Source organism: Entelurus aequoreus, linkage group LG03 (assembly GCF_033978785.1).
Source record: "Entelurus aequoreus isolate RoL-2023_Sb linkage group LG03, RoL_Eaeq_v1.1, whole genome shotgun sequence".
NCBI classification, from domain to species: Eukaryota; Metazoa; Chordata; class Actinopteri; order Syngnathiformes; family Syngnathidae; genus Entelurus; species Entelurus aequoreus.
Window position 1 is genome coordinate 72,529,493 of NC_084733.1, and position 19,682 is coordinate 72,549,174.

The 19,682-nt window shown below is 41.7% G+C and overlaps 3 protein-coding genes across 5 annotated transcripts; 1 reads left to right on the plus strand and 2 right to left on the minus strand.

Annotated features, from left to right (window-relative positions):
- Window positions 1-205: 205 nt before the first annotated feature.
- On the minus strand, window positions 206-1,918 carry pclaf (PCNA clamp associated factor). The gene is made up of 4 exons (XM_062040649.1): window positions 1,666-1,918; window positions 904-996; window positions 646-832; window positions 206-430 (listed from the first exon to the last, which is right to left on the minus strand). The coding sequence occupies exons 1-4, from the start codon at window positions 1,709-1,711 to the stop codon at window positions 388-390; spliced, it is 369 nt and encodes a 122-aa protein (XP_061896633.1). The 5' UTR covers window positions 1,712-1,918; the 3' UTR covers window positions 206-387.
- A 6,725-nt stretch (window positions 1,919-8,643) lies between these two features.
- On the plus strand, window positions 8,644-17,030 carry nedd1 (NEDD1 gamma-tubulin ring complex targeting factor). Of its 3 annotated transcripts, none has more exons than XM_062042637.1 (15): window positions 8,644-8,926; window positions 9,399-9,546; window positions 10,430-10,524; window positions 10,615-10,731; window positions 10,795-10,935; window positions 12,504-12,733; window positions 12,817-13,018; window positions 13,090-13,210; window positions 13,277-13,396; window positions 13,466-13,648; window positions 15,826-15,935; window positions 16,016-16,208; window positions 16,271-16,400; window positions 16,470-16,536; window positions 16,612-17,030. In XM_062042637.1, exons 2-15 carry the CDS (start codon window positions 9,408-9,410, stop codon window positions 16,714-16,716), a joined length of 1,953 nt encoding a protein of 650 aa, XP_061898621.1. In that variant the 5' UTR covers window positions 8,644-8,926; window positions 9,399-9,407; the 3' UTR covers window positions 16,717-17,030. The 3 variants fall into 3 exon arrangements, with proteins under 3 accessions (XP_061898621.1, XP_061898620.1, XP_061898619.1); XM_062042636.1 differs by having other exon boundaries at window positions 8,651-8,926; window positions 13,280-13,396; window positions 15,826-15,953; XM_062042635.1 differs by having other exon boundaries at window positions 8,653-8,926; window positions 15,826-15,953.
- On the minus strand, window positions 15,474-19,173 carry si:ch211-59o9.10 (uncharacterized protein LOC561841 homolog). Its single transcript, XM_062042638.1, has 12 exons — window positions 19,083-19,173; window positions 18,717-18,854; window positions 18,524-18,584; window positions 18,125-18,461; window positions 17,956-18,050; window positions 17,830-17,880; window positions 17,686-17,767; window positions 17,530-17,618; window positions 17,359-17,471; window positions 17,187-17,286; window positions 16,603-17,111; window positions 15,474-16,497 (listed from the first exon to the last, which is right to left on the minus strand). Exons 2-11 carry the CDS (start codon window positions 18,830-18,832, stop codon window positions 17,049-17,051), a joined length of 1,107 nt encoding a protein of 368 aa, XP_061898622.1. The 5' UTR covers window positions 18,833-18,854; window positions 19,083-19,173; the 3' UTR covers window positions 15,474-16,497; window positions 16,603-17,048.
- Window positions 19,174-19,682: the final 509 nt, after the last annotated feature.

Consider the following 19,682-nt stretch of genomic DNA (forward strand, 5'->3'; position numbering starts at 1 on the left):
GTTTTGGCACGTCTCCACCGGGCGGTGACTATGATGGAAATGAAAAGCGCTCCACAAGGTGTAAATTCTTCCAAATGTTTGCTCATTGATTGTAATTAGCAACCTCCAAAACATACTTAATTCTCTGAATTATCTTTAATTGTATTGTAATTTTATGAAAACAAATTCTGTTAAAAAAATTACTGATGACAAACCATCTCAATGACACGGTATAAAAAGGCATTTTATTTTGTAGGTAGAAAAAAATAAAGCAAGAGGAACCTGTGAAAAGTCAAACTCCAGAACTATTCCATTTTTAAAATTATTTTAAAAAAAATTAATTGCAGCAATGAACAATACAGGTAATTCAGCAATTATATACACATTTACAGTTTAACACAAATGTCCTCAGTCCTCTTCACCCTCATCCTCAGAAGGCAATGGCCTGGACCTGTACGCACAAAGTCATGTTGGTTACACAAAGAACTTTCTAGATAAATTGTAGTAGATGATACCTAACATAATTCTGTTTTTTTCCTGCCCGTCAACACTTGGCATGCTTTTTCCAATTAAAGAGAGGACATGCTTTTCATCAGCGACAATATGAACGTTTTATCCAAACACTAAATAAAGCTGCATTTCTTCTGCAAATAAACACACACATACTTCCTGCTGGTCTTGGACATGCTACTGCCTGCGGCCTCTTCATTGTCTTCCTCATTAGGCTGCGGGGGGCTCTGGTTTTCCTTCTCAGGCTTCATTCCTGGACCACCAAAGAAGTCCCCAATGCCCTTCTGCCAGGTAGGGGTGGGTCGCTGGCACACTGGGTTCCCTCCGGCATATTTGTTCTTTACTGTGGAATAATAAAACTTAGTATCAGACACCTTCAACGTGCATGAGCGTGTTCTGTAAGTAGAGGCTGACCAGGAGTGGCTGAATCGCTGGAGTAGGAAGACGAGGAGGATGCATTGGCTGAACGGGAGCCCAGAGACTTCCTGGGGGCAGAAGCTGCAACAGCTGTAAGCAAAGTGACAGAAAAGAAAATGGCTGTCAATACATAGAAAAGCTACAATGGGCCTAGGGTTACATGACCGTCTATTTACCACGTTACTAAATCATCAGTTTTAGCCTCAAAAGTATAGTCATCTGTACAAATGACTAGATTCAGATAGGTTTTTATTGTCATTGCACAAGTACAACGAAACTTTCTGACTACTTGGAGTCCTAACATGGATGATTATTGAATAAAGCGTAAATGAAGATTACACAGAAAGTGGAATGAGTTCGGTGCTCATCAAACCACCATGTCGAAAATTGGCGGCAGATCACCGACACAACAATCCCAACACACATTAAGGCATCAAATTAGAGTATGTATGAATTGTTCGGCATACATAAGACTATACAAATACTTTGGGGAACACATTTACTGACAATGAGTTATAGGCGCGGTTTTGGCGGGAGGATATGATTACAAAAATTCTGACTGTAAGCGACTTCAGAACGCCTTATATTATCAGTTTAACTTTGCAGCCTGTTTGAATTAGTTTGGAAATAAAAACGATTCAATAAGAAACTTATGACGGAGTTCTAGTCTGAACCAACAAATTACGTCACAAACAATGCATCTTCTAGCTGGTGCAGTTTTATTACAAAAAAAGAAAAGCGCTCTTCGTCACGATTTACCTTTTCTGTAAGCCCCGGGAACACTGTCCGCTTTAGTGCGCACCATTTGTAACCGGAATGTGATTCCTTTTTTTTTAGCAGGAAGAACTAGCAAGAAAGCTCCAAAGTCGAGCTTGAAAAGCAAACTTGGCTCTCCCGCCTCTCCTCAACAAGAACAGCGGATGGGGCGGGAGATGTCTTGTTCGCTGGTGTCTTTGCGTGCAGTTTCAGCTCGGCTCCGTGCTGCCACCTAACGGTCAAACTGGTTACTGTTGTGCATGCGCGCGCTTTCTACGAGTAACCCCTGGCTGCAGGCACTTGCTTTCTACAGGGACACAGTGACGTTACTTTTGTATTAAAAAACGATTTTCTTAGGGATGTCCGATAATGGCTTTTTTCCGATATCCGATATTCCGATATTGTCCAACTCTTAATTACCGATACCGATATCAACCAATACCGATATATACAGTCGTGGAATTAACACATTATTATGCCTAATTGGGACAACCAGGTATGGTGAAGATAAGGTCCTTTTTTTTAAATAATAATAAAATAAGATAAATTAATCAAAAACATTTTCTTGAATAAAAAAGAAAGTAAAACAATATAAAAACTGTTACATAGAAACTAGTAATTAATGAAAATGAGTAAAATTAACTGTTAAAGGTACTACTATTAGTGGACCTGCAGCACGCACAATCATGTGTGCTTACGGACTGTATCCCTTGCAGACTGTATTGATATATATTGATATATAATGTAGGAACCAGAATATTAATAACAGAAAGAAACAACCCCTTTGTGTGAATGAGTGTAAATGGGGGGTTGGTGCACTAATTGTAAGTGTATCTTATGTTTTTTATGTTGATTTGATAAAAAAAAACCAAAAAAAACGATACCGATAATTTCCGATATTACATTTTAAAGCATTTATCGGCCGATAATATCGGATATCTCTAATTACCTTCATTATGTAACACATCCATTCGTCAATTTTATACCGTTTGTCCATCTTGGGGTCCCAAAGGTGCTGGAGCCTATCCTCGCCATAGATATCTATGATCCCAGCTGCCCTCGGGCGGAAGGCAGGGGCGCCAACAACTATAAATGTTTATTTTAACAGGCCAGACAGTGTATTGTGTATAAAAATGTTGCAATTGTGCAATTGTATTGGAGTGCGCTCAGTGTATGTTTTGTTCATTTATTTTTTGTTTCGTGAAAAAAACAAAATTAAAAAAACGGAACGTTTTTGTTTTTTGGTGTCGAAGAACAATAACAATATCTAAGGATGGATTTTATTTTTATATTTTATATAAAAAACATTTACAAACCCTGCTGGACCAAAACAGACACGGAAAAACAGAGCAAAACGGAAGATTTATTTTCAATGTAGAATTTGTATTTTCCAAAGTAAATGCGGGGATACTATGGTACATGTGTGGTGAGCCTTTACAAAAAATATTTTAAGCATGGTGCAAGGAGGAATGACATCTACAGAAATCGATATGCACATACCACACAAAAGCGGGGGCAAAAAGGATTTGATCACGCATTATAGTACGGTATTTTTTCCTACAGGTCCGTCCGAGTTTCTGTCTTTATAATCGCGACAATACCATAATATCATTAGGTTGCAAGCAAATGTTTTCATTCACAAAAGTTAATATCTGAAAGTGAAACCAAAATTTCCACATTGGATTACTGATTTGAAATTATTAATAAAATATTGAAAAATAAAAAAGCCCTAAAAATTATTATTTTTTAGATGAGCCCACTTTTTTTGCGTTCTTTTTTTTGGTATTATTTTTTATTTTTTGTATTGTCTCGTTACTTTCTTTAAAAATTTTTGTTTGTATGATGAAATGTACTGGGTGTGTCTTAAGTTTATTGTCAATGTATGCTGTTTGTGGGTGCAATTGTTCAATTAAAATATAAAAGTGCTACTTACGGTTTCGGAATATAAAAAAACATAAGTTTTGGCCCGTTTACCAGTTTCGCGTAGAGATTTCTGTACATATTCGACCTTGTTGTGCCATTTCTAAAGTCATTTTTGTGTAGTGCTCCAAATACATTTTACTCTGAGTCACAGGCACACGGGTACTGTCTAGGGATGTGCGTATCGATCCTGTGGTATCGATATATCGATACTCACACGCTACTCATTTGGCATCACTTTTCTGAAAAAAGTATCGATATAAACCAAAAAACGGCGTGTGGGGGGTGCAAGCATCACTTTCAGATGTTTTTGATGACTTACTTAACTTACTATGTGCTGGGACACCCCTGTACCTGGCAGAGTATAGAGCTGGCCCAGTCACGTGACAGGAGACAGCGAATGAGCGTCGTCAACGTGCAACACACACACAGTTTGATTGATTGATTGATTGAGACTTTTATTAGTAGGTTGCACAGTGAAGTACATATTCCGTACAATTGACCACTAAATGGTAACACCCGAATAAGTTTTTCAACATGTTTAAGTCGGGGTCCACTTAAATTGATTCATGATACAGATATATACTATCATATACACTATCATCATAATACAGTCATCACACAAGATAATCTCATTGAATTATTTACATTATTTACAATCAGGAGTGTGGAGGGGGTGGGGGGTAGGATATGGACAGCAAGTAGTGGACATATATAGAGAGAGAGAGAAAGAGAGCGAGAGAGAGAGAGAGAGATCAGAAGGCATAAGAAAAAGTATCTGCATTTGATTGTTTACATTTGATGATTAGCAATCCGGGGAGGGTGTTAGTTTAGGGTTGTAGCTGCCTGGAGGTGAACTTTTATTGTGGTTTTGAAGGAGGATAGAGATGCCCTTTCTTTTATACCTGTTGGGAGCGCATTCCACATTGATGTGGCATAGAAAGAGAATGAGTTAAGACCTTTGTTAGTTCGGAATCTGGGTTTAACGTGGTTAGTGGAGCTCCCCCTGGTGTTGTGGTTATGGCGGTCATTTACGTTAAGGAAGTAGTTTGACATGTACTTCGGTATCAGGGAGGTGTAGTGGATTTTATAGACTAGGCTCAGTGCAAGTTGTTTAACTCTGTCCTCCACCTTGAGCCAGCCCACTTTAGAGAAGTGGGTAGGAGTGAGGTGGGATCTGGGGTGGAGGTCTAGAAGTAACCTGCCTAGCTTGTTCTGAGATGTTTGGAGTTTAGATTTGAGGGTTTTGGAGGTGCTAGGGTACCAGGAGGTGCATGCGTAATCGAAAAAGGGTTGAACAAGAGTTCCCGCCAGAATCATCAAGGTGCTTTTGTTGACCAGAGAGGAGATTCTGTAGAGAAATCTCGTTCGTTGGTTAACCTTTCTGATTACCTTGGTTGCCATTAGAATGGAACCTAGGTAGGTGACCTCATCTTTCCTGGTGATAACAATGTCACCCACTTTTATGGTGAAGTCATTGACTTTCTTAAGGTTGATGTGGGACCCAAACAGGATGGATTCTGTTTTACCCAAGTGTATGGATAGCTTGTTGTCAGCGAGCCAGGTGCAAGTTCTACACAGCTCAGCACTGAGGATTTTCTCCACCTGTGACTTGTCCTTGCCGGAGACCAGCAGGGCAGAGTCATCCGCAAACAAAAACAATTCACAGTCGCATGCCGATGACATGTCATTTATGTATATTAGGAACAGTAAAGGTCCCAATATACTGCCTTGGGGGACTCCACAGCTCACCGAGAGGGGGGGGGGACACGGTGCCGTTCACCTCTACCACCTGCTCCCTCCCCTCCAAGTAAGATTGCATCCAGCTCCATGAGGTTTTGTTAAATCCGATTGCTCTGAGCTTATCCAACAGTATAGCGTGGTTAACGGTGTCAAAGGCCTTCTGAAGGTCCAGCATGACCATGCCGCAGTATTTGCCCGCGTCCACCTCATGTTTGATGTGGTCGGTCAGATAGAGAAGACATGTGTCAGTGGAGTGGTTAGTTCTGAAGCCGGATTGGAATTTGTACATGAGTTTATTAGTGGCAAGGTAACTATCGACCTGTTCATAAACTATTTTCTCCATTACTTTCGAAATGGAGCTGAGAATAGAAACAGGTCGGTAGTTGCCAGGTTCCAATTTGCTTCCTTTTTTAAAGAGGGGAGTTACTCTTGCTATCTTAAAATCTTTTGGTACTTGGCCTTGTGTAATTGATAGGTTTATTATGTGCGTGATGATCGGGGCAATGATGGAGGCAGAGTCCCTGAGGAATCTGGAGGGAATATTATCAAGGCCGGTGGCCTTGTTAGGGTGGAGCGCGCTCAATTTTTTAAACACCTCATCAGCTGTGACCATTTCTAATTTGAAATCATCATTGGATACTCCTAGCTTTCTGTAGAAGGCTTTAATGTGTTCTACACCAAAGCGACCAGAGTGGTGGGACAGCTTGTTGACAAGAGTTGCGGCTATGCTGGTGAAAAAGATGTTAAGTCTGCTAGCTACCTCCATTTTGTCTGTAATGAGGGAGTCACCCTCCTTGATGCTGATGTTGGTGAGTCTTGTTTTAAGTTTCTGGCTGCAACCAGGAAGCTGGTTGTTGAGAATTTTCCAGAGCTCACGTGGCTTATTTGTGTTTTCCTGTATTTTGTCATTAATGTAATTTTTTTTAAAGGATTTAGTCAGGTTGGTTGACTTATTTCTTAATTTATTGCATTGCTTTTTGAGAGTTGAAAGGAGTAATTTGAGGTTGATGTTATTGGGTTGTTTATCTACTTCTGTTTTACATTTTTGGTATTCAGAGTATTTTCTGTCTCTGTCTTTAATGGCAGCTAATAGGTCCGGATTCATCCATGGTTCCGAGCGGGCTTTGATCCTGACTGTTTTCACGGGAGCCATGTCATTTAGTATCTTTAGGAACGCCGTTTTGAAGCGATCCCAAGCAACATCGACCAGGTTGCTCGCGAGCACAGGGGACCAGTCCCACTCATCTGATTTTAAATTGAAATTGTCATTGGATTATTTTTTGAGGGATCTGGATTGGGCTGTTATGTGGCCATTGGTTTTGGGTTTAGCTATTTTGCGGGTGCAGAAGGTTAGATAGTGGTCGCTAAGACCACAGATCATGACCTCACTATTTTTTATTTTAGGCCGGTCTGAAGTGAGAATGAGATCTATGGTTGATTGGGTGGAATCACACACCCTTGTAGGTAGCGCTATTAGCTGGGAAAGACTGTGCAGATTACAAAACTTGCTGAAGGATCTGAAGACAGGGGCATCTTTGCGTTGAATATCTGTGTTCAGATCCCCAGTTATAATTTTCTCCATGTTGTCTGTCCCTGCCAAGCATTCTTCCAAAGCCCCATAGAAATCACTCTGATTAGGGGGTCTATAAACAGTCCCTATTAGTACCGGCTTAGCGTTTTTAAATTTGATTTCCGCCCACACAGATTCCAGGTCATTGTGGTTAAGATCGGTGCGAGTTATGTATTTGTATTACTTGGTGAATATACATACAAACGCCCCCACCGTGTTTATTCCTATCTTTTCTGATAACCGAAAAGTTTTCTATTTCTATCTCTGAGTCAGAAATACTTTGATCAAATTTGGTTTCAGAGAAACACAAAATTTTTACCTTCGTGTTGAGGAACATTTCTCTGATTTGGTCGAGTTTGGCTCCAGAGAGGATGTTCACATTAAGGTGGATGATGTGTAGTCCACTGGAACCAAAAAGAGCATCAGAGTCCGCTGTGTTGTGGTACTGACCAGAAAAGTTCTTGGTTGTTATTGCTGTTGAAGTTGAAGAAGTGAAGGGAGAGAGAGGAGAGAGAGAGAGAGGCATCTTCCTCCAGGTGAAGGGGGAGGGAGGGGGAGGGGCGGAGTTGGAGAGGGAGCCAGCCGACAGCGATGCAGCCAGGCATATCCAGTGTCAGGCATTGTTTATTTTATTTTTTTACTGAATATTTTTGTTTAAATGATTATCCTAAATTCAAATAATTTCCACACAGGGGAATTTACTGTTAGTTGAAAATTGCTTGAGTATTTAAAACAAGATAAGAAAGAGATACAATTTGGAGATTCTTCATCTTTGCATTACAGTTTTATTTTTTTTCCAAGAAAATCTTGAAATATATGATTGAATGTGATTTTGGTTTTAATCTGTAACATGATTTCTTACATTTCGAAAACATTAGCCTATTTCATATTTCATTAATTGCTAATTATATCACAAACTTTAAAAAATAACTGCAGCTTCTTGCGATTCGGATTTGACAGTTAATTGGAAAGCCCTAATATCTAATTATTATTATATATAATATATAATAATTATTATTATATATAATATTTAATTTATTTTTCATATTTATGTTATTTATTTTAATTTTACTTTTATTATATATTGACCATAGTACATGTGGTATAAATGGTCTGTATTTGTCTTGTGATTTGTCTTAAATAATAATAGTAATAATATTTTTGACTGACAAAAATTGCCAATAAGAAATTAATGGTATCGGTATCGATGAAAATGCAAGAAAAAGTATCGGTATCGTATCGAATCCTAAAAGTGTGGTATCGCCCATCCCTAGTACTGTCACGCCAAATTTCTTCCCTCTACAAAAACCTTCCCTCCCCCATTTACTTCCGGGGCTGCGTCCAATAAAATCACAAAGTTGCCGGGGGTCCTTAACCTACACGCGACTGTCCTGTTTCGCGCCTGTACAAAAAAAACAATAATTGATTTCTTCAGATTCCAGCAGCTGTCAAAGACGAAGTATCCTTCCAGCGACGGGCAGTCAAAGCCGAAGTGCTATCGATCGCTGTCAATGACGTAAGAGGAAACATGACCACGGAAGTAAATGGGGGAGGGAAGGTTTTTGTAGAGGGAAGACATTTGGCGTGACAGTACCGTAACATCCCTTCTTTTACTTTGAAAATAAAACTTCCGGTGTCCGTCCTTTAGACGTAAAAAAAAAGAAATAGTTTTGTGTTTTCTTTTTTTGCGTTTTAAATAGAAATTCAAATAAAGGTATCTTTTTTTGTTTGTTTTTAAATTTCTATTAATGATTAAAGTCCAGTGACATACACTGACCGTGTACCTAACGAAGTGTCCACTGTGCACCACTTGAAGAGCCCAGCTGATTTACTAAGCCTTCGCCGCCTCACAAAGATGCATTAAGTTGTTTTAAATACAGTTTAGAATGGCCAAACTCAGTTTAGAAGAAATACAATATAATTAACAGGGTGTTGTTCGAATTAAGTTTGTCCCTCCTGGCCGTCCGTATTGGCGGCAGCTGCACTCCGAATATTTGACAACAACTTGTCAACTAGTTATCGTCTTGAAGGGTAAGTTGTATACTTTTTTTTACTCATTCCTATGAAGTTTTGGGGTTTTGTTGACCACTGAGTTTGACTTGGGTGTTGTTTAAGTGCTTTATGCCATTGGTGGCTAACTTAAGACTCGCTAATTTGTCTACTGTGTGGTGGCTAATAGTTAGCAAAGTTAGCTGCTACCGTGTTAGCTTAGCTCCCGTCTATTTTTACTTCGTAATATAGTCGTTTTTCTGACTTCACTAGAATGTTGACAATGTTTTCTATCGCTGGAAGTTAAAATGCCAAAATGATATTGTTCAGGTTGATGACGACAAACGTATTTCGACACATTTCATGTACCTATCCAACTTTCTTTTGTCTTGTCTTGTCAAATCTTTTAAATGTATGACAATGTTCGACTAGTAGATGGATGACATTAATCGAGAGTGGACCTATGTCCAAGGTATGGACAGCATTGTGTAATTATAGCATCAATGTTGTCCAGGTGGTTGTCATGGACGACGTCGTCACGCGCCTGGTGTCCACGGGGGACTCTGTCAAGATCTGGGATGCAGCTTCCATGGCACTGCAGGAGTACTTTAACCCGCACAGCACCAGCCACCCGGTGGCCCAAGCCTGCTGGAGCTCCAACAGTATCCTCAGAGCACCCTAATCAATCAATCAATGTTTATTTATATAGCCCTAAATCACAAGTGTCTCAAAGAGCTGCACAAGCCACAACGACATCCTCGGTACAGAGCCCACATAAGGGCAAGGAAAAACTCACCCCAGTGGGACGTCGATGTGAATGACTATGAGAAACTGAGAAACCTTGGAGAGGACCGCATATGTGGGTAAGCACCCCCCCGCCCCTCTAGGGGAGACCGAAAGCAATGGATGTAAAGTGGGTCTGACATAATATTGTGAAAGTCCAGTCCATAGTGGATCCAACATATCAGCGAAAGTCCAGCCCATAGTGGATCCAACATAATGAGAGTCCAGTTCATAGTGGGGCCAGCAGGAAACCGTCCCGAGCGGAGACAGGTCGGCAGCGCAGAGATGTCCCCAACCGATGCACAGGCGAGCGGTCCACCCCCGGTCCCGACTCTGGACAGCCAGCACTTCATCCATGGCCACCGAACCTGTGTAACTCCCCCTCCACAAGGGGGAGGGGGGCAGAGGAGAAAAGAAAAGAAACGGCAGATCAACTGGTCTAAAAAGGGGGTCTATTTAAAGGCTAGAGTATACAAATGAGTTTTAAGATGGGACTTAAAGCTTCTACTGAAGTATCATCTTTAACTGTTCCCGGGAGGGCATTCCATAGTACTGGAGCCCAAATAGAAAACGCTCTATAGCCCGCAGACTTTTTTTGGGCTCTGGGAATCACTAATAAGTCGGATGTGCCCTCACTTTGTGGTCAAGGTCCTCATGAAAACAGACCAAAGGCCAAAATGGAATTAGAAAAACACCCCCTTATCTGTCTTGCAACTAATTCATAAAGTGTCTATTCTTTTGATCCTTAACCTTGTGATCCAGACCAGTTTTTAGTCAGTGCCAGTAGCAGTGGTGACAAAGTGGTCCTTTCCAGCCTCAAGTCGACTCCGGTTCCGCTGTTGGAGCTGGCTGAGGGGGTGAGGACGATGACAACGTGATAAGACGTTCCCATGAGTTGCCTTTTTTTTTTTGTTCAGTGACAATGATGACGTTGTCTGTCCTTTCAGAAAAAACAAGTGCGTGTGTGTCTGAGCTCGTCGTCCCAGTTTGTTGCAAGTGGAGGTCTGGACCACTGCGTCCACATCTGGGACCTGAAGACCAAGAGACTGCACCGCTCCCTATTGGTATCACATGACTTCCATCTTTCTGAGCTGACACCGTGACTTGACACTGTGGTGTGTGTGTAGGAGCACAAGGAGGATGTGACGTGTGTGTCCTTCAACACCAACGACAGCTTTGTCGCATCAGGATCCACCAGTGGAGATCTCGTCATCCACAGTCTCACCACCAACTTGTCCAGCAAAGCCTTTGGGCACGGCAACCAACAGGTTTGTAACTAGAGATTGACATATATGTTTTTTTCAGGGCCGATACCGATTATTAGTAGTCAAGGAGGCCGATAGCCAATATTTATTTGCAGTAAAATTGATTCAAACATTAATAGTATTTGTCAGTAAACAGCTGGACAAGGTTTTGAAATGTTTTTTCAACTTTTTGGAGGGGGAACGTTATACCAGTAGCGACATAATATTTTATGCGGCGCTTATGTGGTTAATTTAGCACCAAAAAAACATCAGGGGGTTTCACAAACACCTTTGTGTAAAGGGAGCATCAACATTTGCATTTGAAAATATAGGAAATCTCCTGGAAAATTGGTTAAAATATGGAATTTTTCTACATGATAACAACTTGTCATCTATTCAGTTTTATCCATTTTTTTAGCAGTTAATGGATTAAATACATTGTCAAGTTTCTTCGCGAGGAACCCTAAAATATTGCGAACATTTGAATACAAACAATTCTGGTCTCCTTCACATACATTACTTTTGACACATTTTTTAAGATGGCTGACATAATTTTTTCCTGGTTGTTACAGAAAGTATGTGGAAATGAGCTCCTGCCTGCTCTTGTTTACTTGTATAATAAGACTCATATTTGTCAACATATTAAAACAAAGTTTGGATTTTTGGCAGAGATATTTTTTTCTGTTGTCTTCATGTCCACCCTTCTCTGTCGTGTTGTTTGATTGGATCACAGAACACTAAACTCGCCGCGCTCATTCAATGAGCCCATGCTCCAGGAAAGAAAGACAAAACCTGGAATTCCCGGCAAAAAATGGAAGCATTGGTCAAACAGACCGAAGAACAATTCATACAAGAACTCAAACAAATGACCTGTCAGATATCATAACATATTTGGGGAGAATTATTTACAATGAGAATTTTTTAAATCTTTCGATAAATTGGGGGGGGGGGAAACTTCAGCAAAAAGGTGACTTTCTCATGTTGGGCAAACAGGCTGATGCTTGAGCAGTGGTATTACTAAGGGTTTAAACATTTATTTATTTAAAAAATAAAAAAAAATCGATAAAAAACAAACAAAAACGGAACAATTTGTGACTCAGGTAAATCATATTTTGATGTCGATGCCCATATCTGCAGTACAGCTTTACTTAAGAAAAGAAAAAAGGGGGATGCTTCTCTCGTTGGCTTCTTTGTATTTTACTTTATTAATTGTTTGGGTAAAATTGTATTTACCAAATCCAGTTTTACTTTTACACGATACAAAAACTTATCAGAGCTGTTTGTCTATTTTTTGGAGGAACATAATCAATCATATAAGTGGCACCGAATATTATTAAAAAAGTATTAGATCGAGAATCAATTCTCAATCAGATCGTTACCCCCAAGGATTGTATCGAATCATGCATGGGTTCCCAAAGATTCACAGCTCTAGTTATTATTATCTACTTAACTAATTATTATTTTTTAAATAGTCAATACTGGAATATGCGTGTGTATATTGTTTCTACTGATGCAGTTGTTTAGTCGATCTCTATTTGTAACAAATCACAACCACCCCCTTCTTCACTTGTTCACGGATGTTTGGTCCTCAGCCCATCCACGACCTGCGTCTGTCCATACTGAAGCGCGCCCTGCTGGGCAGTGTGTCAGACAGTGGCACGGTGGTCCTGTGGGACGCCAACACGCAAAAGGAGCTGCAGGTCTTCGACAGCGCGCATAAAGCGCCGTCCACAGGGATCACCTTCTCTCCGGCCAGCGACCTGCTGGTGGCCAGCGTGGGTCTGGACAAGAAGATCATCTGCTTCGACACCGCCAGCAAAAAGTGTGAACTCTTTGTACCCTTGTGGATGAAATTGGTACTACGCTGCGAGTAAGCTCATGCCGAGCGTGTTTTTGTCTGCGCAGGGTGCTGCGGACCATACGGGTGGAAAGTCCGCTGACCTCAGTGGACTTTGTTCCGGATGGTTCTGGTCTGGTCGTCGGGTCGACGCAGGGTAAAATCTTCCAGTATGACCTGAGGAACAGCAGCACCCCCTCCAAGATCACCGTGGCACACAAGACCTCCGTCACCTGTCTGCGTTTCCAGAGCAACGGCAGCAGACACAAGGTAGCCGCCAGCCCACGCGCCACGCCATGACAGTGCCAGGTTGACACTTGTCGTCTTCCTCCTCCTGTCAGTCCAGCAAAATGACATCATCCAGGGTCTCCAATAGTAAGAGATCCACCTCCAGGGTGTGCAGCAGCAATATAGCCTCCGCCCTCCCCGCAAGCTCCTCCCCCCAAATGCAGACCAGTGCGGGTTAGTCCTAATTGGCCTACATGATACTTTGAGGCGGAGCTAATCTACAAACTGTTTTGTTCCCAGCAGGGGGTGACGAGGTGGCCAGTCGCGAGCCGGACGGGCAGAAAGGGGAAGATCATCCTCCCGGGAAGTTCAGCGGCGTCGGACGAAACAGTCTGGACATTTTCTCTCCTGCCCGAGAAGGTCTGACCTCTGCTTGGGAATTTTACATCTTGTCAAAGTGACGTTTAATCACTTGTCAATGCGGTCCAGATGCAGACACGCAGCTGGCCGGCGCCGATGAGACGTTTGGACCGGCTCAATTGAGTCCTCGTGTAGACTTGCGTGCTGTTAATGCTGCTGTTTCCACGGCAACCTTGCCCAGCAGAGAAGGCGAGGGTCCTCCTCAGGCGTCGGGACGCGTCAGTCTGGACATCTTTTCTCCTGTCAGAGAAGGTCAGACAAAAAACATTGTCAAAGTTTTTCAACTTGTCCGAAACGTTTAGGCCACAGGTGTCAAACATAGCAAAAGCCTGGAAATAATATGCATTAATGAAATGCTTAATATTTTCTTACTAAATATATTTGTTCTTTCCCTTTTAACATTAAAAAACATGTACTGCACGCAATTGCATATCTTTTAAAATTCAATATCATCAAAATCAAAATATTATCATGTATCCCAAAAATATTTTTTGTTAAAATAAGGGTAAATACTGTACCTAAATATCTGCTTGATTTATGATTTCAAAACAAATTATCAATCAAATTGTAGACTGTAAAATTGACAATAAATGTAAGTTTTGTTTTGTTTTTTTACCATAAAATCAACTTTGGTACTGTTTTTCCCATATACAGCAACATACTAAAACATTAAAAAAAAAAAAACATTAAAACAAGATTTTACGGTTAAAAAACCCCAACAACTGGCAGCTCTGTTGCTTGAATTTTACTGCTAAAAAGTTGTATTAGTTGTATTTATTCAATTTTTTTATATGCTGTAAAAAACCCACTGCTTTATATACGTATATCTATCTATATATATATATATATATATATATATATATATATATATATATATATAAAATATTCATTCTGAGGGGCCCCGTAGGGCTGTGAATCTTTGGGTGTCCTACGATTCGATTCAATATTGATTCTTGGGGTCACGATTCGATTCAAAATCGATTTTTTTCAATTCAACAAGATTCTCGATTCAAAAACGATTTTTTTCCCGATTCAAAAGGATTCTCTATTCATTCAATACATAGGATTTCAGCAGGATCTACTCCAGTCTGCTGACATGCAAGCAGAGTAGTAGATTTTTGTAAAAGGCTTTCATAATTGTAAAGAACAATGTTTTATCAACTGATTGCAATAATGTAAATTTGTTTTAACTATTAAATGAACCAAAAATATGACTTATTTTATCTTTGTGAAAATATTGGACAGTGTGTTGTCAAGCTTATGAGATGCGATGCAAGTGTTAGCCACTGTGACACTATTGTTCTTTTTTTTTAATTTTTATAAATGTCTAATGATAATGTCAATGAGGGATTTTTAATCACTGCTATGTTGAAATTGTAACTAATATTGATACTGTTGTTGATAATATTCATTTTTGTTTCACTACTTTTGGTTTGTTCTGTGTCGTGTTTGTGTCTCCTCTCAATTGCTCTGTTTATTGCAGTTCTGAGTGTTGCTGGGTCGGGTTTGGTTTTGGAATTGGATTGCATTGTTATGGTATTGTTGTGTATTGTTTTGTTGGATTTTTAAAAAATGAGAATCGATTCTGAATCGCACAACGTGAGAATCGCGATTCGAATTTGAATCGATTTTTTCCCTAACCCCTATGAGGGGGCAACCATAACTGCGAAGTGGCCCTCAATGAAAACAACTTTGACACCCCTGGTTTAGGCTGCAAAATTTTTTTGTCCGTCATAGTTTTTAACATTATTAGCGCGTTAGACAAAAAAATGTTTGCAGCACAAACAAATGGGGACAAGTTTGGGGTGGTTATGAAAAATAACACATTAATAAACTAAAATTATAAAAGATTAACATAAAAACTGTAATAGTTAGGACAAAACATTTTTGTAGCACAAACAAATGGGACAAGGTGGTCGGGGCTGGTTATTAAAAATACAATGCTAAATAACATGAAAGCTATAATAGTTTGACGAGTGGTTCTCAAACTTTTTTTAACAAATACCACTTCAGAAAACACTTGGCTCTCCATGTACCATCCTAATGACCAATACTAAAATACTGTAGCGTTGTAGGCCTAAATATTTATTAAAACCAAGGCAGAGGTTTTATTTAACAAGTATATTTCATATTTTTGGCTGCTAACATTCCACACAGTTTGAACAGAGTTTGATTATTTGACATACCACTAGAGTTTGAGAATCGCTGAGTTTGACAAAACATTTTGCAGCACAAATGAATGGGACATGGTGGGGGGGCAGGATGATGTTACTTGTCAGAAAATGTATTTTTGAGTAACTTAAAAACCGTAATGGCACCAGTGAAAATGTTTACTGCACAAACATAGCACAAATTAATTGTAGTGTTATCTGAATATTTGCAATGATAAGGGGGTCAACATCAGGTAAACAGGACAGGTTGTGTTTCAGACTCAGGTTCCGGCTCGCTCCGTAAGACGCCGTTGTTGGCCTCAGCCGGTCGGTGCTACAGCCCGCTGTCCGTCTGCCAGACACCCACCATCAAAGAGGAGCCTGCCAAAGTGTGTGACCCCAGAAAGGTTGTGACCTTTGACCTAGATTTACTAAGAGTGAGATCTTAACAAAGGTTTTTTGCTGCCAGACTGACAAAACCAGCAGCTCCAGTCTGGAGGGGGAGAATCAGACCCCGCCCATCTCATCCCAGCAGCCAAATCTTTGCCAGTCAGCCGCTCCCTTCTTCACCCCAGAGCCTGGCCTCAGCAGAGCCAACAGTGTTCAAACGCAACTGGACTATGATTCGCCTTTCCACAGAGCTCCCCCCAACCCGACTGCGGGTAAGGATCGTCAGTAGGCGGGGCTTAGTCAGCAGCCATGACAGGTGTTTTACTGTGTTTAGGTTTGTCCACGGCAGCAGCGCTTACGGCCGACATTGCTCAGGTGGCGGCGCAGGGTGGAGCCGCACCCCTCACTTCCCTGCAGATCCACTTCATCCAGCGCATGATCCATGACACTCTGGAGGACTTCAGGTCAGCCATTGAACTTTGACATTGTCGCGCTTCATACACAATGTGCCACCTCTCTCTCTTTCTGCGCAGAGACGCATGTCACCAAGATATCGTCAACCTGCAGGTGGAGATGGTTCGCCACTTTTATGTCCAGCTGGTAAGAAGCCCATGTCGTGAAAAAAAAAAAGATAATGTGACCAGGTAGAGAATCACAAGACCTCACGTTTTGCAGAATGAGATCCACGGCCTCATTGAGAAGTACTCGCTTAACGAGTCCCTTGTGGTGGAGATTGAGCGCCTGAAGGAGGAGAACCGCCGTCTCAAGACCAACTTCTAATGGGCCGATCGCCATGACAACAAGCTGACCCGGTGCACGAGGACCATCTAAGTCCCAGCATACACCTGTGGAAAGACTGGAAACTTTGATAGATAACCGTGATGAGTCATGACACAAAAACAACCAGTTTGTTTCATGAAATAAAAGAAGCAGTTCCATTATGTTTGTCATGTGATCATCAGCCGTGAGACAACCACGTGGGCTGCTCATCAAGTTTAGTGAAATGATGACGGCTTACCAAGAAGCTGATGGAAATAGTTGTTTTTTTTTATTCTTATTTTATTAAAACAAGAGTGACAAGTCACTAACTAACAACAAAAGGTGGTCAGGTATTATTGGTGCACGATGTCGTCGTCAGCCAGGTTGACCCTGCAAATGGGGCAGGTGGTGTTGTCCTGTCAGCAAGAAATAAGCTGCTAATTAGCAACAGTCATCTGTTGCTAGACAACCAGCAGAGGGTCAGGTATTACCTTGAGCCATCGGTCGATACAGGGAACGTGGTAGTCGTGGAAACAAGGCAGCATCCTCAGTTTGTCGCCCTGGTCGTAGTCGCAGAAGCAGATCTGGCACCTGCCAATCAAAGCGTTACCGTGACAAGCCAGCTGACACAGGCGAGCAGCAGTGACTCGCCACGCCACTTACTGTGTGTTCCCGCCTCCGCTCTGGAAGGACTTGACAGGGAACCTCTGGATCTCGGAGCGGGTCATCTTCTTGGACACGACGGCGCCTTGGCGCTCTTCAAATTCCAGCAGGGCCTAGGGATGCCAAGATGGTAGCGGCGGCGGGTTGAAGAATCGACCGTGCTTGACTCACCTCGTAGTCATTCGCCGTGGGGTCGTCTGACAGAGGTGGCGTGTCCCTCCTTCGGCCCCGCCCCCGTCTGGGCTGGCGACGGACACCACCTGCATGCAGACATCACTCGGACATTAAGCGCCACTGCCGATCACTGTAGCAGAGCGGTCGTCTTACCTTGTCCCAGGTTGGCTAGCGGGGACATGGCTGCCGCCAGCAGATGTGGCGTCCAGGTGGCGTCGGCGTGCATGTGATGCTGCTGTGAGGACAGGGAAGAGTCAGGCACGTGTAAATGTGGCAGAGTGAAAAATGCAGGCTCACCATCTGATGGTAGTGATGATGTGACTCCGCCTCCTCTTGGTCATACTGTGCCTGCGTATGCAAACAGGAAATAAGAAAAAAAAAAGGTTGTTGTGGAAAAAAGTCATGCTAGAGGGCTCCGCCTACCTGCAGGCTTCGGGCAAACACTTCATCTTCTTCCATCTGCGCCATGCGGATCGGCATGTCCTCATCATCACTGATGACCACTTCCGGCAACGCCTCTGCACAGCAAACAAACACTTTGTGAAGCAACCGCCATCATCCTCATCTGCTTTCCTCGCGCCAGTCATCCCACCCAGTGTTCTGGCGTCGGCCTGCTCGCCGCTCAGCCACCTCCTCTCCTCTGCCGTCAGGAAGGACAACGAGTCGCGACCACTCGAAGGCCGCATTGTCGCCGTTGCCACCATCAGCCCCGCCTCTTCATCCTGTTCTAACGTGAGGAATGAAGAGGGCGACGAGGACGAAGACGAGGAACTGGACGAAGCGTCAAACCAGCTGCCCGCAGGAAATAGACCCAAAGAGGAGGCGGGCACAAAGCCAAAGTTCCGCCCCGACTTCGCCTTAGATAGCCTCCTGCGCTTGGACGGCCCATCGGAACGTTCTGCTCGGTCCACTGAGCGCCGCGTCGTTACCTATGTACGCAGAGATACAAGGTCAGAGGTCAGGCAGCGAGGCGATGGAACGTTGGACTTACCGGGCTAAATGCTTCCTCTTCATGTCGTGTACATCTCCTCCTGCGCTTGGGGAGCTGCGAGCTGACACGAACAACACATGAGAGAACTTGACAAGTTAGAATATCTGGTCATGATTCAAAAAGAGTGCATTTAGAGACTATATGATCGCAACTCGGAAATTCAGATGATGGTTTGCTAGAATAACTTTTGTACCTTGGGGTCTCCGGTACGAGAATGGACAAGTCACACTGGTCAACGGTGAGATCAAAAAAACGAGCTTTGTTAAGCTCTTCAGGACTGCTGGGTTCGGACGCGATAGAAGGTTCCATTGTATCGACCCCGCATTCCTGACTGACAACGATAACATCTTACATTACGCATTGGATTACACAATACAAATTAATAACAAAAGTACTAACAATGTACAAATGCAATGAATACAAATAGTGCTAGCAGCGTTAGCATCGACAGAGGAGAAATATACTGATGTGAAAGAAGAAGTTACAATTTGATACCATATACACTACAATAAATACATATTAAAGTGAAGACTTTACCAAAAGTACAGCAATGTATTACCGTGTTGTGTTCTGGAAGAAAACGTCTTGAAAAATAACCGAAACGCAAATGGTTGGTGGCTCAGTCCTGACAGGAAGTGTGGTAGGTAACTTCCGGTATTAGCCCAACAATAACCGAAATGTCTATAATGTTAACACATTTTAATTCCCGTTCAACAGAATTAACTATAATACATTGACAGTAAAATAATATTATATAAAACAAATTAAGAAAATAACAAAACCAAATTAGTTTAGGTTTGGAAGTGCGCAACTCTTAAATATGTCCGTCAATAACCTTAACGAATAATTCCGCCTGAATAATCATTTTGGTATTACGGACCTTGACTCGCTAACGTTTAAATCTTGAGAAGCGTTGTGTTAAATCATTTAAATTATGAATTGATAATAACAAACGTTTATATTTAATCACACGTCATTGAAATATTTAAATGTTGGAAAAAAAACCTAACGTGAAGTGTGTTAGGTAACTTTCGGTGTTAGCCATTTCTAAAATGTGAAAACAAACCCTGATTCCCGTTAAACAAATTTAACTCAAATACATTGACAGTTAAAAAAATAAAATAAAACAAACTGAAAATAACGAAGCCAAATTAATTTA

What these genes read in the sequence shown, in the direction of transcription:
- si:ch211-59o9.10 (XM_062042638.1), bottom strand. Translation starts at nt 18,832, where the DNA reads ATGGAACCTTCTATCGCGTCCGAACCCAGCAGTCCTGAAGAGCTTAAC. An exon ending in GGCCGACGCCAGAACACTGG is followed by an intron (nt 18,051 to 18,124) that starts GTGGGATGACTG and finishes TTTGCTGTGCAG; the next exon opens with AGGCGTTGCCGGAAGTGGTC. An exon ending in GTATCGACCGATGGCTCAAG is followed by an intron (nt 17,112 to 17,186) that starts GTAATACCTGAC and finishes TCTTGCTGACAG; the next exon opens with GACAACACCACCTGCCCCAT.
- nedd1 (XM_062042635.1), top strand. Translation starts at nt 9,408, where the DNA reads ATGGACGACGTCGTCACGCGCCTGGTGTCCACGGGGGACTCTGTCAAG. An exon ending in TGTTGGAGCTGGCTGAGGGG is followed by an intron (nt 10,525 to 10,614) that starts GTGAGGACGATG and finishes CTGTCCTTTCAG; the next exon opens with AAAAAACAAGTGCGTGTGTG. An exon ending in TTGGGCACGGCAACCAACAG is followed by an intron (nt 10,936 to 12,503) that starts GTTTGTAACTAG and finishes TTTGGTCCTCAG; the next exon opens with CCCATCCACGACCTGCGTCT.
- pclaf (XM_062040649.1), bottom strand. Translation starts at nt 1,711, where the DNA reads ATGGTGCGCACTAAAGCGGACAGTGTTCCCGGGGCTTACAGAAAAG. An exon ending in TCCCGGGGCTTACAGAAAAG is followed by an intron (nt 997 to 1,665) that starts GTAAATCGTGAC and finishes CTTTGCTTACAG; the next exon opens with CTGTTGCAGCTTCTGCCCCC. An exon ending in CAGCGATTCAGCCACTCCTG is followed by an intron (nt 833 to 903) that starts GTCAGCCTCTAC and finishes ATTATTCCACAG; the next exon opens with TAAAGAACAAATATGCCGGA.